The sequence below is a fragment of the Hyaloscypha bicolor genome (assembly GCF_002865645.1).
Source record: "Hyaloscypha bicolor E unplaced genomic scaffold K444scaffold_15, whole genome shotgun sequence".
Lineage (NCBI taxonomy): Eukaryota > Fungi > Ascomycota > Leotiomycetes > Helotiales > Hyaloscyphaceae > Hyaloscypha > Hyaloscypha bicolor.
In genome coordinates, this window is record NW_020194517.1 from 1,007,238 (window position 1) to 1,024,209 (window position 16,972).

Here is a 16,972-nt window from a genome sequence, read left to right on the forward strand (position 1 = left end):
GATCCACGAGAGGGGTAAGGCTTCGGGGTAAGATAAAACAAGGCCTGTAAGACGGTTGACTAGGGTTTTATATTGGGTACATGCTTCTCTCAATGCCTACTCCATCCGATGCAAAACCTCAAGTAGCCATGTCTGGCCGCAACTTCTGGAAGGCCAAAATCGGCTTAGACGCTCGTCTCGGGAACTCCTGAAAGAGCGAGTGAAAACGGTATGCCATCTTCAAACCGCTTTAGTTCACTTTGACATAGTTTCCTGGTTCACAAGTTAGCTTGTCTACCCGTTTGTAACCGTTAAGGAGAGCAAGCGCACCTGGGAACTGTCCTTCCTTCCCCTTGAGCTTCCCAGTCCACCATTCGTTTTCATTATTCGTTCTCGTCATAATCTCAATCACGTCTCCAGTCGTAAAACTTAGATCGCCTTCGGCCTGAGCCTCATAGTCATAAAGTGCTGTAGCGGTTTCTGCTGCAGGCACGCCGCTCAACCTTAAAGGCTTGGGCTTCGGGGGAGGTGGAGCTGCCCCCTTTGCTTTTGCTGCTGCCCCCTTTGCTTTTGCTGCTGCCCCCTTTGCTTTTGCTGCTGCCCCCCACGAGGAGCTCGTGGAGTTAGCTCGTGCGACAGTCGCATCACCAGGTGATAACGAAGTTGAATAAGGTGGGGGTGGATTTTCAGAAGAGTCTGAAAATGACGACCGGCTTGGGGCGGGCAGGGCTTTAGGAGAAGGTTTACCTGCTTCGATGGCGAGCTTGCTTCCTGGTGCACCGAGTCGTCCAGGGGGGCGTCTTGCCCCTGCTGTCTTGAACTTGACGATGGAGAGCGCCTCTGCTAGCTCTTTGATATCGCCTCGTTTCGCCTCGTATCCTTCTTCGACGTCGAGCTGGAGGTTGAAGTATCCAATATCGCATCCTTGCATCTTCTCATGGAGCGTGTAGAAGACGTTGAGTTGCATGTAATAGAAAGACTGGAACAATGGCCGGATAAACTCACGCTCCAGTTGGAAGAGCTTCGGTAACTCGTCCTTCAACAGGTCATTGTACGCGTTGAACTCCTGGGTGGATTGTTCCACGTCGTTTTCTGCTTTGTACATCGCTTTTTCATCCTTTAGACTCTTGTCCTTCTTATCTTGCAGCTTTTTCAAAGTCGCTCGGTGCCGGTCATAGTCTAATTGCTTGTGCTGTCGTTTCGTTGCGGTCTTTCTTATGACTTTGATGATCTCCAATAACTCATCCGCAGGCTTAATTACTCGTGTTTCGATCATCTCTAGCTCGGGTTGAAGGGTGGCCAGGAGATCCTGCACAATCGACTCGTATTCCTCACAAGCCCTGATGCCTTCTGGGTTCCCTTCCTGGACTATCGAGTCCGGATCCGACACACGACCTGAAATGGGCTTGTAAATTTCCGCGATAGCCTTGGAGAACTCGATTTGGTGGGTCATCATCCCGTTAATTGCGTCAAAGTATTTTTTGCTCTCGTCGTGGAGTTTCTTCGTCTCCTTCTCCAACTCCTGGAACCGCCGTTCCGCATCGATATAGACGGCATCCTTGGTATTCTCGCCCAAGTTAAATTTCGCCTTGAAGGTTTGAGGCGCCTACCACTTTGTCAGTATTCTGCGACAAACCCCGCCTTTCCCCGGAGCAGGCTTACTCGAATCACGCTCTTCTGGAAACCTTTGAAGCTCATTTCCTCCTCACTGTGTTAGATCTCCCTTGGAATCTTAACAGACTATCGCAACGTGCAGGGTAATGGCTGCGCGGATTGCTGGTGGGGTGGAAGAATTCACAGTTGATTGTTGCGTGAGGTGTTCTTGAGGCCTGGCGATCGTGGAAAGCAACCGGAGACAGACGATGACGAGGACTGGCTGTGGCTTAGCCGCCGCCCAGCGCAGAAGTGGTGGAATTCTCGTAGCCTGGGATACAAGTTCCTTCTAGCAGCAGTGTTGCTGGATAGGTAGTAGATTGAGTCTATTGACAATAAAGAAACCCGAGAATGTCCGCGACATGAAGACGGGTGCAGTGAATAACCCTGGAAGTTGGATTTCGTTCGCAAGTCCCCACCATGCATGATGATGCCGCACTGGCCAATCAGAGCTGCTATCGCTTCTAAGGGCATTTTAGCTCGTCGTGTGAAAGGCGTATAAAATATCTTTGCCTCTTCTCCGGTTTATTCTGATCTTATCAGATTCTTCCCAACGAGCACACCAATATGTCCGGAATAGCTTCAAAGTCATTGCGACAGGCATCCGGCCTGTGCCTGAAGCAACCCGCTTCTGCTGTTCTGTTGCGTAGCACTGCAACAGCTCGAGTGGCGGCGACAAGCCTAAAGACCTCAAGAAGAGGATATGTTTCGGCGACGAGGAAAGATAGTGCACAGGTCAATGTCGACACCGCAATCCGTGCAGAGCAGAAGGCTTTCTTCGCGGAGACTGGTAAGCTTCCGGAGAATCAGAGCATTCCGGGGACCAGTGCAAACGCAGAAGCAATGATGAGTCCAATGGCTGGTATGCAGTGAAGCATGGAAGAAGTTCAATTTTGGCTCACAATTTTGTAGGTGTTCTTAAGCAAGCTACCGTCATGGACGAAGGCCAAAGACCAATTTACCTGGATATGCAAGCTACGACTCCTCTCGACCCGCGTGTGTTGGATGCCATGTTGCCATTCTATGCCGGACTTTACGGCAACCCTCACTCGAGAACGCATGCTTATGGATGGGAGACTGATAAAGCCGTTGAAGAAGCTCGACAGCATGCTGCCGATTTGATTGGCGCAGATCCCAAGGAGATCATATTCACGAGTGGTGCTACTGAGAGTAACAACATGAGCATCAAAGGAGTTGCGAGATTTTTCGGGCGCGCGGGAAAGAAGAGGCACATTATCACGAGTCAGACGGAGCACAAGTGCGTGTTGGACAGTTGCCGACATTTACAAGACGAGGGTTTCGATGTCACATACCTTCCTGTTCAGCCCAGCGGTTTAATCAACATGGAGGAGCTCGAAGCCGCAATCCGGCCAGATACGGCTCTTGTCAGTATTATGGCTGTCAATAATGAGATTGGTGTCATACAGCCATTGGAGGAAATTGGCAAACTTTGCAGGTCGAAGAAGGTGTTCTTCCATACCGATGGAGCACAGGCTGTTGGAAAGATACCAATGCATGTGAACAGGATGAACATCGACCTTATGTCGATTTCATCACACAAAATTTATGGACCAAAGGGAATGGGAGCCTGTTATGTCCGAAGGCGACCGAGAGTGAGGATTGACCCCATCATCAGTGGAGGTGGCCAAGAGAGAGGTCTGCGAAGTGGCACTCTTGCCCCTGCTTTGGTCGTTGGATTTGGTGAAGCTTGCCGGATTGCTAAGGAGGAGATGCCTGTGAGCCCCCAAAAACCCTTTCGTTTTCCGCGTTCAAATGATGATCTGCTTTACATATGCATGGCTTTCCTAGTGATCTCCTTGCTCGCAAGTTGAGACTTCCTTGACGAAACACAGTACCTTTTCTGATTTATTAATTTTGCCGTCCTGTTACCGGAGAAAAACGTCTGAAGATCGACTAACTCTGATATAGTATGATTCTAAACGAGTCAAGATGCTCTCGGACAGACTTCTCAACGGGCTTTTGTCGATGGAGCATACCACACAAAATGGTGATCCAGAACATTTCTACCCTGGATGTGTCAATGTTTCTTTTGCCTACGTCGAAGGCGAGTCTCTTTTGATGGCCTTGAAAGATATTGCGCTCTCATCAGGAAGCGCATGCACGTCAGCATCTCTCGAGCCCAGTTACGTCTTACGAGCACTTGGCAGCAGCGACGAGAGCGCACATAGCAGTATTAGATTCGGCATTGGACGATTTACAACGGAGAGCGAGATTGATTATGTCTTGAAGGCCGTGAAGGAGCGTGTGACTTTCTTGAGAGAGCTGAGTCCTCTGTGGGAGCTGGTCCAGGAGGGTATCGCTCTGGACAGTATTGAATGGAGTCAGCACTGATTGCTTTGGAACGGAACTCGGTGTTTGGCGCATGGGTTACGTGGTTATGGCTTTGTGTTTTCGGATGTACCATATTGAGCAGGTCGAGTTACCTGAATGTATACGATCGTTCGTAAGGACATATTCCGCTTCACCAATACATCATGATATGGCCGTACAAGCCATGTCGCTCGTGCATCCACTAACTCTTCTCTCTCTGTGTGAAGCTGAGATCCATTGTTTCTTAACGCCAGTGATGCCCGCCCAACCATCTATTACACAACCATGTCATCGATCGAGTCCACCCATAATCGACCCCAGCTAGCCATCGCCTTCATATCATACACGTTCTCTTCCTCTCCAGTCGCCTCATATTCACACATTATACAACCCCGTCATGTCCCTCTCATCTTCATCAGCAACTGGAGTCGATATTTACAACCTATAAGATAATCGTATCAGCCACCATTCCGTCAAGGTCTGCAGTACAAAGGACAAACTCACGGCGGAAGCAAAAACTCGCTCCAAGAACTCGAGAAGAACGCAACGGCAACCTATAAAATAGCCAATTAGCCGCCAGTTCTATGAACTCCTCTCCTCTCTGCATATCTGTATTTCTCAATCCCTCTCCTCCCACGCCCAACGCCTCATCTTCCTACTCCCGACATACACTCCAAATAGTCCACATGCATCTCAAGTCTAGAAGCGGGAGAGGGGAAAACATACCCCGAATACTGCAATGCTCCTCACAACGCTCGAATTCTCAGGTGAAGTCACTGTGTTGTATGCGCTGGAGAAATAGCCCTTTGGTTGGGCACGGCGGGGGTCGGCCTTCTGAACTTGGATGCGTTGCTGTTTAGGTGCCATTTTGGGGATTGTGAGAGATCGTTTGTGGTTTGTGGGAAGGTTGACGTGTTGTGAGCTGCTTGTTGTTAATGGCAAGCTCTTCGGCTCCTTTTTTTTTTTAGTTTCTTGGGCATGTAGTGCATTTTGGTGCCTTGTTTTTGAGGCCTGTATAGCACGTGATCAGCGGGGAAAGGAGGTGTTGGAAGGGGCCAAAGGAGGAGATGAGAATTCATTTGACCTCGCTTATTTAGAACCAGCTTATCACCTTGATGTTAGAACTAGGTTCTTATTCTCATTGATCCCGTACTTCCATGCACATTGCAGCCCGCCATCTCCACTTGGTCCAGTACGTGTTAGCCGCCCCTGAGCTTGTCAGCGGCATCCCAGATGTACCAGATCCGCTAGGTTAATTATCTATCAATTATAAATCAACCACCCTTAATTCCATTGCACGGGATACTCAGGCCGTAATGCCTTGGACTTGTGAGTTTCTCCGCTGGTCTCGGGGGATGAGCCCCTATTCGCTGAATAAGCAAGACATTACTCTCCTGACCCTCACTTAATTCCATGGATCAGAAGTCACTGCATTCCAAACTCCACTTGAAGGCGCCATTTCCAGCATCGCTAAACAGGATCATAGAGGGTTGAGTTATTATGTCAGGGAAGTGCTCGGTCGGTCACGGGTTCTAGCGGAGGTCCTTTCGGCCCTTGAGTTGGAGGCACCAACGGCCAGCTTTTCTCAATGGGATCCAGATATACAAGTGAAGAGTTTACGATGTGGTGGGTTTCCTGCTATCAGAATCGGACACTATGATCCTAAAATCCTAGATCCTTTTGAGAGTGGAGTATAAGTGCATTGTGGTTTGTTGTCAAGCAAAGGGCCATTCATCGCCAACATCTTCCTCATTTACAACAATCACCCAAACCCAACAAGTACAATCTTCTCAAGGCACCCACACCAACACCATTTCCACCATGACCGCAAACATCAACACAATTCTCATTCTCGGAGCCACTTCAGGCATCGGTGAAGCGTTTACTCGCTACTTTCATATCAAAGGCAAGACCGTCATAGCAGCAGGCCGTCGTCTCGAACGTTCGATGCCCTGAAATCGGAGCTCAAAAGGCCTAGAAACCTTCCAAACCAACGTCGAGAATGTCCAGACATCGAACCCAAGCTACTGAGACTCGTCCAGAGCTTCCCAAACCTGGACAGCGTCTTCCTCGTATCAGGTAAAATGGAGCTTGGGTTTTTCAGCGATCAATCATCGACCAGCACCAACGCCCATTGTCTCCGAGATCGCCACAAATCTCATTGCCCAGATTGCCTTCACAAGGGCGATCGTGTCGCATTTGCTGTCTTTGAAGAAGCCGGCGACCTTCATTACTGTGACTTCTGGGCTGGCATTCATCCCTCTTCCGTTGTATCCTGTTTACAACTCAACGAAGGCTGGTCCTCACACCTTCAATGTAGTTCTGAGAACACAACTTGCCGGTACAAATATCAATGTGATCGAACTCGCTCCACCATACGTTAACACGGGGTTGGATGAGAGGTTCAGAGAGAAGATCATTGATTGCAAGATGGGCCTGAGAAAGCCCATCCTCCAATACCGCAGAAGGATTATATAGACAGCGCAACCGCTGTGTTCGAGAAAGCAGGCCAGAAGGAGATTGCAGTTGGATTCTCGCAAAAAGGGGCCGATGCATGGAGGAGAGCGTTTGGGCCGATCCTGAAGGAATTCGAGGATAGCGTGTTGTCGCTTATGAGGTGATAGAGTTGCGATTTATGTAGTCGGAAAATGGCCAGATTTTGATTTCCGTGACTTCCATGTTGTTCTCTAGCGCTTCAAATTCGGCAAGGTTATCTTGGCCTTGTAACTGGGGGTTCCCAACCGCTTGATCCCAAAGATCCTTCGAAAACAGGTTAGATAAACAGTGCCAGAATATAGGAACGGCAACTTACCCAATTGAAGTCTCCTGGTATGGTGAGATCAGACCCCAAGTTATCCAAGAAATCAGTTTCCATATTAACGTCAACACCAGAAGGCGAATCAGCTATGAGTGGAATTCCTAGCCCAAACTGGTCTGTGAAATACGGGCTGTATCGCAGCGAGTCGACGTTTGGGTTTGTGGCAGAGGCTGACAAACTATCTTTCGTCACAGGGACATTCACGGCCCTCTCCTGTTCTTCCTTATAGAGGGACAGCTTATTAAGGACTGATGTGAGAATGCTAACCGCCCTGCGAGCATCTCGAGAGTGATCGATCACCTCTGCCCATATAGCTCGAGATCTTTGAATGGCCTGGAGTTTCGCAGATTCTGGAATGATGCACTCTGGGATATCGGCCCTAGTTCTCTTTATTAAGCTCATAAGATCCAGACAAATAAGCATTGCAGCGAGCAAAAAATCGTGATTCGTGATTGGAAAATGATACCATTTTATTGTCTGGAGAATTCCTCCCGTTCGGGCAGCGCGGTGCATGGATGCTTGCATATCAAGGAGCTGAGATCTCGAGTCAGTCTCCGTCTATCGGGAATTTAAATGTGCCCGGCTCTTCGGAAGCATTCCGCACAGGAATTTTGAAATGTTCCACGACTCGTGGGTCAGAGACGGAGCTGGAGAATGGACATACAGCAAGTGCAGCAGACACGCTAGACTTGATTGAATAGAATGAGGCATCCAGGGAGTTAGAATACCAATATTTCCGGTGCAAAAGACCTGGCGGGGTAGTTAGCAATCGCTTGATATAGATTGTTTCGGGAGAACTGGGATATTGTCTAGGGACAAAATCACGAGGTTATCTAGGATAGGAAGGGGTCCTCTCCCAGAAACCTACATACTACAACACAGGATGTTCGATTAGCAATGCCTTTAGAGGATATAATTTGGGGTTGAGACAAAGTCTCATGAGTAACTCGCTCTCAAGATTAGCTTGGGAGTAAAAAGCTAACAAGACATTTGAATTGCGAAGCAATACTCTAAGAAATTAGGGACTTGCTCGCTTTGTTATAAAACAGCTGCATTATATATCTCTCCATCACTCGGGATGGTGGGTCGTTGGCCATTTCCTCCAGCGTTCTTAGCTCTAAATGTGGCGGAATATTTGCCCTTGCTTCCATGAGTTTCAAGTCAAGTTTCAAAACCTATTCCCAAAGAATCGGAGTCAGCATACTTCTTTCAGGTATTTCGGGAGCAGATGTTCCAGCAGTTGTTGGACATTGCTACAAGGGGAATTGATACTCCGAGAACTTGGAGCTTACCTCTTCGTATGGTTGCGGCTCCAGTATATTCAAGAACTCCATGACATGCCTGGAAAATCTCGATTCAGTATTGCTTGGTTAGGAACTTCCAACTCCCGAGGCAATCGCGAGGAAACGGGGGTGGATGTGGAGAGTCGGAATGTCTCTCACGACACATCCAAATACATGGGGATAAATTCGAGAATATGCATACCCATAAGCGCGCATGATTTGCAGTTTGACGACTTGGTACGAGATTTCTGTGTCTTCGCTCACAGGTCGAGATGGTGGAAGCTCTTTCATGTCTTCATATAATTCCTCTTCATAAAGGTTCCGTGGTGGTTGAGTATCGCATTCTGCATACCTGATGCATTTTGGAAGGCCGATCTGGATGGAGAAAAGAAGGTCGTGCTGGCTTACTGCAGACCATATCCGACGTCTCATTTCGCCTTGGAAGACGGACAAATTAGGAAACTGAGAGGGGTCACGATGGTAACCTTGTTGTAGAGCCAGGCGAATCATTGTACCCGAAAGCAAATAAGTGCCCATGTCGCCTTAGCCCTCCAGAATCTCAGATTAATATTGAGTGGAGAGGATGGAACTTAGAGTTAAGATACTATCTCATGAGTGGTCTACACCCGAGATATGGCTCGGGAGTAAACAGCTCGCAAGACAAGTGGGGCAGGAAAGAATACTTGACGGAATCAAGACTTACCATCTCTCTCATCAGCATACTCGATGGTTGCATATAGATACAGCGTCTCACACATGAAATCAACCTGGATCAGTCAGTCCGAAATCATCTCGAAGTGTCTGCCCCTTGGCTGGGCTCTCACTGGTTTCGTAAGATCCGCGATTGTCAGACACTGTGCAGTTCGAACACGGTATAGCTGTATCAGTGCAGGAGCCGTTCCATCATACTCCGGCGGCACCTCGTTGATACGAGTGTACGATTGCATAGCAATGCAAAGAATGGAGAATAGCATTCCAACCCAGATAGTTTTTGTTTTTAAGGGATTGGTCCAGTGTTTATTATACTGCACAAGGTCAGCTCTCCGTTTAAAGTAGAATCAATTGAGGATTTGTGTACCTGCTTGAGGAACGTGGCTTTGTGAAGGACATCTGGTTGACCGTGAGTATGGTGCGAACTTCTGCAATGGCATAAACTCACATCTAGCAGGAATGGCTGGATTGTAGGACTGGAAGAAGCGTGTCACAAGCTTGTCAGCCTCCTCTCTGGAAGGAAGTGAGGCGACAATTGTTGATCGGTCTGGAGGTTGCGTCAAGCCAGAAAGTAAGCTTGGTCGATGATCCTTAGTAATGGGAGATTGCGAGCCACTTGAGAACTTTATCTTGTCGTTCTCTTCACTCCATGCATCTTTCATTGCTCCAAGGTCATTCAAAATCGCATCCCAGTGTGTAGACCGAGTGTCTATTGATATGCGCTGGCCACCAGCTTGATTGAAACTCTCAGTCATGCTGTTGCCATTTGTATCGTGCAATTTGGAGTGCTTGTCCCGACTTGCTGTTTTCTCGTCACTTGACATCATGGAGAGGATGGAATACTCAAGTCGATTGAGACGTTTGCGCATGTCCTCAGCGTCTGAGCGGGGATTCAACTTGGCAGTATTCTTCTTCTCAGCTTTTTCCGCATACGTGCAGGAAGCCGCATTGCTCTCCCCTCTGACAATGCAGTTCTGGCACGGCTTCTCTCGATTGCATTTCAACCTGGGCGACGTCAGCACGTGATTGTCTTCTTACCGGGCAAATGCTAGGAGATGAATCCTGTGCTTTCGATGGCAAGGGGGAATCCCCTCACTTCCTCACTCTGCATGCTACACATGAAAGAGGCACCCGTCTCCGAGTCAAACGCTGTCCGTTCGCTCGGTGTCCAGGTCGTTTGGGAGCATCCATCGTTGGAGGTGGTAACACTTGGGCGAACCAATCCGGGTCCGACTTATTATGAAAGCTATACCCCTATCATGCCTGAGAAGGTAGCAGGTTAGTCTCGGCAACGAGGTTCCACCTTAGTGATAGTTGGTGTGTAGTCTTTCAAATGTTCGACGTTGCAGGTCCCAGAGTTGATGCCGATGCTGACAAATTCAAGCAAGAGAAGCGATTCAGCCACAGGACCACGGGCACAGTTCGCTCTCTGGCCAATGATGAGCTCGCTTGATTGACCGCCGAAGCGGCGGACGGTCGACGTTGATCATCCTGCTACTGTATGCAGGGATGGCAAGGCTGCAACATGCTGACAATGGAATGTCCCCATACCTATCTCCACCTCCGAATGTTTCTGGCTTTCCTCCCGCTCATCTTCTGTGAATATATTTTTCTGGCCTCTGTTTGCTTACTCTTTATCAACTGAAGATCTCACACATGTCCTCGAGTGATTGAGACACCCTGTACGAAGCCCCCGCGAACCGGTCTCTCTTTGCTTTTATGTGAATCCGGTTTGCATAAGCTAGAATCCGACCACAAGTCTGGTTCAGCCGCCTTGAAGATGTCTTCTGTTGGTATTGCTAGTGTTGATGGAGAGCCTCCTAGAAAGAGAGTTCGTAAGGGTACTCGGAGCTGTTGGGAATGTAAGGCGACCTCGTAACCCCGAAGCTCTTCAAGCATGTGCTGATATTAAGACAGGCAAACGAAGAAAGGTCCGATGCCAATTGAGTTCTGAAGATGTCCCCGTCTGTTCGGGATGCATTTCTCGGGGGACGACTTGTCTAAGTCAGGAATATCCTGAAGAGCGTGACACTTCGGCGGGAAATCAAGTTGGCGAGAGACTCGGCCGTGTTGAACGACTGTTGGAGACATTGGTCTCAAAAATCGAATCATTCGAAGAAGAAGAGAATGTACACAAGATCATGACTCCAGAGTCTGTAGGAAATGATGTACTTACGCCATTCACCACGAATGCTTCCGCAAACCCTAACGTCGCCGACAATGCCCCTTTCCTCTCTCTTTTTGAGAACTCAGTTGTAGGTACCAAGCCCTCTAACCTCCCTACTGGGCTGACAATATTAGTTTGGTCGCCGTGATAACGTTCCATCACAAGTCACTTCCCCTGCGGCACCTACAACGGGAACGAGAACCCCCTCCTGCAGACCACCAAAGCTAGAAAGAATTCGACAGGCCTTGGTTGATTTGTTGCCATCTCAGCAAGATGCGGATCTGATCCGCGCTGCCAGCAGCTCCTGGCTTCTCCTCCATGCATTTAATAACCAAAAAGTGGAAGAAATCTCAGCTACAACTTTTAACATTCAAGAAGTTTCCAAGCGACATCCAACCAGCATTGCCCGGTCGATCCTGTTCATTGCGGTATGCGTACAACAATTAGACCCGAGTTTCGACATATCACGCCTGCACCTTCTACCCACCGTTGATGCCCGAATTGACAAATACATGACCACGGTTCAATCTCTCATAACCTCGGACGATGAGATGGTCAGCACCACTGAAGGCCTCGAATGTCTCATATTTCAAGGCTTATACCATATCAATGCTGGAAACCCACGACGTGCATGGTTGACATTACGCAGAGCTTTGAATCTCGGACAGTTGATGGGGATTCATAGAAAGAAAGGTTCTACGATTCCGGGTGGTAGACAGATGTGGTTTCAAGCAGTACAAGCAGATAGGTACCTTGTATGTATTTCACTCACTATTTCAAATTTGGCCCATTTGCTGATCGTACTCTTGTTTAGGGATTGCTCCTAGGACTCCCCTGCGGCTCGGCTGACCTTGAATTTGAGCCCGACGAGAATTTCCAAAACCCAAATGTGAACGTCGACGAGCTCTTTAATAGCAAGCTTTGCAATATAGTAGGCCGAGTTATTGAACGAAATCAATCCGAAAATTCTCAAGTTTATACCACCACACAAAATATCGATGAAGCACTCGAACAATTACACAACGATATGCCAACAGGCTGGTGGGAAATTCCTGCCTTCATTCCAAACGACGGTTCATTAGAGGCTGTGCAGATTTTCAATCGCATCATGTCAGAAATGTGTTAGTCCTCTTGTCTCTTAAAATTTATCTTCCTTGTCTTTATCATTAATCTCGATAGAACCTTACTAACTCTTGAGGGGTCGTAAAGGGTATTTTCAGGTGGTCGCGATTCTCCACCTTCCCTTCATGCTTCGAGCTCCCAAGGAAAGGCGCTATGAATACAGCAGATTTAGTTGCTTGAAAGCTTCCCGAGAGATGATTGACAGATATCTTGCCCTTCGGAGAGCCGGAACTACATCATTCTGCTGCAATGTGGTTGACTTTGGGGCGCTCACCTCCACTGTTACTCTTTACTTGGTGAGTATAATGGAGTCCGAGACAGGTGGTGAAAGTCAGGCACAACGCCAACAAAAGGAATCCGACAAGGCCATGGTCCACGCCGTGCTCAAACATATGGAGGATCTATCGCAGGGTGGCAGGGACTTCGTGGCAACCCAGAGCGTCAGTGTCATCAAGTCTCTCCTGGCAATTGGCTCTCCCGGCTCTCCCTCCGATCATCAGACCGGGAATCTCAAACTCACGATCCCGTATTTTGGTACAATTAGCATAGTCCGGCCTCCACCCGCGGAACAGAACGAAGCGTCAAATCTCTCGTACCTTCAACCATTCCCAGAGCAGTCTCTGCCCATGGGACAGGAACCAACTCCGCAATCTTGGCAAGGCTCCTACACTCCTCGAAGCCCAGGGTTTACAACTCAGACGAAAATGCCCATGATCTCCTTTTCGAGCTGTCAATTCCCTAACCTCTCGTGCCAAGTGCCATGTCAAACTGAACCTCAGCAACCACAACAACCACAGCAGCCACAACAAATACAAGACTGGAGTTTGCCAGAGGATAATCTTTTTTTTGATTCGCTGTTACAGACAGACCTGGAAGGAAATTGGATATATTAATTTTTGTGGGTTATGTGAATCTTCTGGAGTTTGGAAAAGCATTGCCTGACGCAAATATTCCCGAGGGGATGGAACAACGGCGTGGCGCAAAATGTACAGTACTCAAAAAGGTCTTTAGAAAACTATTGAGTTTTCTTAATCTCAACTACTCTTAATTCCGTCCTTGTGGTACATCAGTTTCACTCGCTTGGGCTGAGGAGAGCTTGGAAAAGGGGGCGACTCGGCTAGAGCGAACTGACTCCTATGCATTGTACAAAACAGCCCTTGAGGAAAACACACTTGTCAATTACAGTAATGAGCGGAGCAACAAGAGTTGCAGCACACGGTCCCGACGCAAAGTCAGACGCTAACTGTAGACCTAGATTCTTCGTATCCCATACCGTGGGTACTACCAGAGGTATTTTCGTAACTTTATAATAGGAGATATGGGTTTTTATACTAGCTAGATATTTATCTCTTGTATACGACTATTAGACTATGGGCGACGGGCTATCGTGAAATTATTAAACCAATATTTGCCTAATTACTTAAAGATATAATTGCTATAAATACAAGAACTAGGGCCTAAAAGGCATAGTTAGATTATCTCAATTTTAATAATTCAAAGCTAAAGAAAGGAGGAGGAGGATCTCAAAGAAGCCTCGGAACTAAATAATTACGGAGCGTGTACAGGCCCACTGTGACGGCAGGAACAGAGCAATGGAACGAGGCTCAAAGATCAATGATTTCCTATGTCTTGAGAATTTAAAGCTAAGGAGGATAGGAGTGAGGTGTGGCAGTGGATAAGTAGGTATGGCCAAGACTACTGAAACGCCGAGCTTTGGAAGCGAGCTTGGTTTGAACCACGAGATCTGGGCCGCTTCGCTAAAATTAAAGACTGGCCCCGAAGCTTGCGTAGGGCCGCCAGGCTTTAATTTTGCCCTGATCTCGATTCGAGATTAATTGGATAAAGCTCTCTCTCTATTTTTATAAATTACTATACTCCTTAATTATACTTGCAAAGCTCTCCCTCCCCTTTTATAGGCCCTTTTAAGCCTTACTTTTACTTATTAAGCTCTCTCTCTTACTTAACCCCCCCTCCTTTTTTTATTAAATATAGCCACATTGCGCTCGCAAGCTCGCACTAATGTGACGTGTAAGCGTGCAGTCTTTTAAAGGCTTTTATTTAAATAATTATTGACTTCTAAAGGCTGTTTTCTATCGTCTTTTATAAGACATCCATAGCGTTTTATAGCCCTTACCTCCCTAAGCTCCTGCTCGCCCGATTTCCTAGTACGTACTTGTATATGTCTTTGAAGCTCGTCTCGATACCCTTGCTTGCTCCTTTCTTTGAATACCACATCGACGATTTGACTTTTGCTTCCGTTTTCGGCATATAGAGCACGTAAAGAATCGTCCAAATTCAGAAAGGGGGCGTTTTTGATTGCAACTGGAGCAGTATTCTAAGAGAAAGGTTAGTAAGTATTTACGGACAGGGTTTCCTATTTACGGGCTATAGGCTCGTCCGTAAATTGATCCACAGATACCTCTTTATTCGTAAATTTCTCCTCTTCGTCCGTAAGTCCCCCCTCTTCGTCCGTAAGTCCCCCCTTTTCGTCCGTAGGTCTCTCTTTATCTGCAAGTCCTTCTCCTTTGCCCGCAAGCCCCTCCTCCCTTTGTATCTCCAAATATTGGCTAGCCGTAAGCCAGCACCACGCTTCCTCTTGTTCTTGCTCCTGCTCCTGCTCCTGCTCTTGCTCCCCCCTCTTATACTCGTCCGTAAACTGCTATATATAGCCCCGCTACTTACTATTTGCAAGCTCTTACCGGATCGTTCTCTTCCCATTTCCTCTCTTGCTCTATCTCCCACTGCTTCTCCTCTTTATCCCACTGCCATTCATCGTCTTGTAATTGAGCCTGGAACTCCCTCTACTTCCTTTGGACCTCTCCTTCTGCTAGTGCCTTCTCCAAGTCCACAGGATCCCATATCCCACGCTTTTGTGCCCGTAGCTTTGCTCTCTTCGCCCGTAAGATCCGCCGGTCATGCCTTTCTTGTATAAATTCGCCCGTAGCTTTATGGTATTGGTTATGCTTTCATATGAGGCAGATTTCGCAAGTATAAAGTCGATATCCGTTCTCGTAAAAAGGGAAGCTTGTAATTGGGCGAAAGGACTTGTATCCGGAGTAGCGTAGCCGGTTTAAAGGGAGGGTATCTATTGGGAGCCTGCGGAGCGTACGGAGCCTATAAAGCCTGTGGAATTAGCCTATAAACCTTGTAAAAGGGAGCCTGTGGAACCTGTGGTACCTGTGAAGTCTATAGAGCTTGTGGAGCCCGTAAAGCCTGTAAAATGGAGCCTGAACTATGGAGCGGGCCTAAAGTTTTGGTGTTCCCGTATAGACGTATTCACGTGATAGTGTTAGTTTTCTCCGGAAAATAGCGAAAATATAAGATAGACGAGTTTAGGGCCGCTTCGCTAAAATTATTAATTGGCGGCCCTATGCAAGCTCCGGGGCCAATTAATAATTTTGCCCTAAACTCGTCCCGAGTGGGGTTGGAATTAAAGGGGGTATGTGACTTGGTAAAGGCCTTTACGGACGGTATAAGAAGGAGAATAGCCCGTAAGTAAGTCAAAAGCTAAGCAAGACCCTGTAATATTTCTGGGTATACTATATTACTCGTACGGTTTATATTAGGGGATAAAAGAATATAAAGCCCTGCTTGTGAGGTTACCCGTAAGGCTGCTACATAGAACTGGCCGTAAGAAAAGACCGGCGATTATAAATTCACCCCCACTGCCTCAAATAACTAGCCCTGCGACTTATTAATAGTCATTACAAAGGATAAAGCAAGTGGAAACTGCTTACGGGAGAGTATAAAAGATAGTTACTGATTTGTTAACTGGAGCTTAATCCGTGGAATTATCCGTAATTAGCTATTAAAGTCGCTACCTAGTAGCCATATGCGAATCGAGAACCTCCCAAAGCTATAAATCAATATCCGCAACCCGTTATAAAGCCCTTCCTGCGGATAGAGATTCCGCAAGAGTATTACGGGTGTACCGATTTTGAGTTATAGCTTGGAAAGGGGTAGACCCGGTAAACAGATGCTTTATAAGACCTCTAGAGGTAATTCTGCGATTTCAGGATCCGCCTCGTTTATATTAGCCGAATCTACTATAAAATACGTCCGTTCCTGGCCAGGAAGCATATCCAGGATTATTTAGTTAAGCTCGCGGACCGTATTATTCAGGATTAACAGGATTACCCGTCCGCTAAAGGCCTAGTAGTTATGCAGGGCCCGCAAGAGTCGCTCTTGCGGGTAGACGTAATTAATCAGGTCCGTAACTAACTAGGTACGCGGAATAAAAGGCGGGAGCGTAATCTGCCTATTTAAGGACGGGTTATACGGTAGATAACTAATCTAGTCTATAAAATCCTGCTCGGACGGGTTATTACGGACCCGCATATTAATCCGTAATAATAACTAACGGAGCCGTGGCCAGATCCACGTCTGCTATAGGCAGGCCCGTACTATATCGGCCCGCAAACCGTATGGGACCACTAGTAAGATCTGGGCAAAGTTCCCCCCGAGAATTACGGGTACCTCTCTAAAGAGAACGTCGTCCGCAACCGACCGTAAATCGACTATTAGCCGGTATACTACCTCAAAGTAGTACTTGTGTTATATGGGCACCTCGTCCCAGATAATTAGGTCCGTAGATCGCAAGAGCGCCCTGAGCCGGCTCGTCTTAGTAATCGTACTTACGGACGACTCGTTGAGCTCGAGCGGGATCCGGAACTGGGAGTGAGACGTGCGTCCGTCCGGGAGAAGAAGAGCCGTAATACCCGTTAATACTACATACAGGACTACCTTACCTTGGCCACGGTAATAGTAGCAGAGGGTCTTATAGAGGAACGTCTTACCGGTCCTGCCCGGGCCCTGCAAGTAGAAGTGAGCCGTCTGTAAATCGTCCGTAATTACCGTTATAATTATCTAGAAGCAAGAGCACTAGTCTACGTTTAGCTAGGCTTGTAT

The 16,972-nt window shown here is 47.6% G+C and overlaps 5 protein-coding genes across 5 annotated transcripts; 3 read left to right on the top strand and 2 right to left on the bottom strand.

Moving 5' to 3' along the window:
- Positions 1-229: 229 nt before the first annotated feature.
- On the bottom strand, positions 230-1,677 carry K444DRAFT_624593 (BAR-domain-containing protein; the record flags this gene model as incomplete). The annotated part of the gene is made up of 2 exons (XM_024882421.1): positions 230-1,585; positions 1,642-1,677. 2 exons carry the CDS (start codon positions 1,675-1,677, stop codon positions 230-232), a joined length of 1,392 nt encoding a protein of 463 aa, XP_024742986.1.
- Positions 1,678-1,731: 54 nt separating this feature from the next.
- K444DRAFT_162363 (cysteine desulfuras-like protein) lies at positions 1,732-4,006 on the top strand. Its single transcript, XM_024870671.1, has 4 exons — positions 1,732-2,128; positions 2,176-2,494; positions 2,545-3,368; positions 3,562-4,006. Exons 1-4 carry the CDS (start codon positions 2,057-2,059, stop codon positions 3,982-3,984), a joined length of 1,638 nt encoding a protein of 545 aa, XP_024742987.1. The 5' UTR covers positions 1,732-2,056; the 3' UTR covers positions 3,985-4,006.
- Positions 4,007-6,736: 2,730 nt separating this feature from the next.
- Positions 6,737-9,966, bottom strand: K444DRAFT_517859 (uncharacterized protein; the record flags this gene model as incomplete). The annotated part of the gene is given in 8 exon segments (XM_024873815.1): positions 6,737-7,322; positions 7,729-7,791; positions 7,808-7,956; positions 8,239-8,606; positions 8,768-8,831; positions 8,889-9,103; positions 9,224-9,780; positions 9,872-9,966. 8 exon segments carry the CDS (start codon positions 9,964-9,966, stop codon positions 6,737-6,739), a joined length of 2,097 nt encoding a protein of 698 aa, XP_024742988.1.
- Positions 9,967-10,339: 373 nt separating this feature from the next.
- On the top strand, positions 10,340-11,272 carry K444DRAFT_162749 (uncharacterized protein). The gene is made up of 2 exons (XM_024870673.1): positions 10,340-10,637; positions 10,693-11,272. Exons 1-2 carry the CDS (start codon positions 10,556-10,558, stop codon positions 11,088-11,090), a joined length of 480 nt encoding a protein of 159 aa, XP_024742989.1. The 5' UTR covers positions 10,340-10,555; the 3' UTR covers positions 11,091-11,272.
- Positions 11,273-11,493: 221 nt separating this feature from the next.
- Positions 11,494-12,957, top strand: K444DRAFT_518450 (uncharacterized protein; the record flags this gene model as incomplete). The annotated part of the gene is made up of 4 exons (XM_024873865.1): positions 11,494-11,697; positions 11,757-12,063; positions 12,152-12,819; positions 12,862-12,957. 4 exons carry the CDS (start codon positions 11,494-11,496, stop codon positions 12,955-12,957), a joined length of 1,275 nt encoding a protein of 424 aa, XP_024742990.1.
- Positions 12,958-16,972: the final 4,015 nt, after the last annotated feature.

Bases quoted from the DNA above. Each gene is read 5' to 3' on its own strand.
- K444DRAFT_162363 (XM_024870671.1), top strand. From the start codon at position 2,057: ATGATGATGCCGCACTGGCCAATCAGAGCTGCTATCGCTTCTAAGGGC. The intron at 2,495-2,544 runs GTATGCAGTGAA...ACAATTTTGTAG, and splicing joins AATGATGAGTCCAATGGCTG to GTGTTCTTAAGCAAGCTACC. The intron at 3,369-3,561 runs GTGAGCCCCCAA...ACTCTGATATAG, and splicing joins TTGCTAAGGAGGAGATGCCT to TATGATTCTAAACGAGTCAA.
- K444DRAFT_162749 (XM_024870673.1), top strand. From the start codon at position 10,556: ATGTCTTCTGTTGGTATTGCTAGTGTTGATGGAGAGCCTCCTAGAAAG. The intron at 10,638-10,692 runs GTAAGGCGACCT...ATATTAAGACAG, and splicing joins TACTCGGAGCTGTTGGGAAT to GCAAACGAAGAAAGGTCCGA.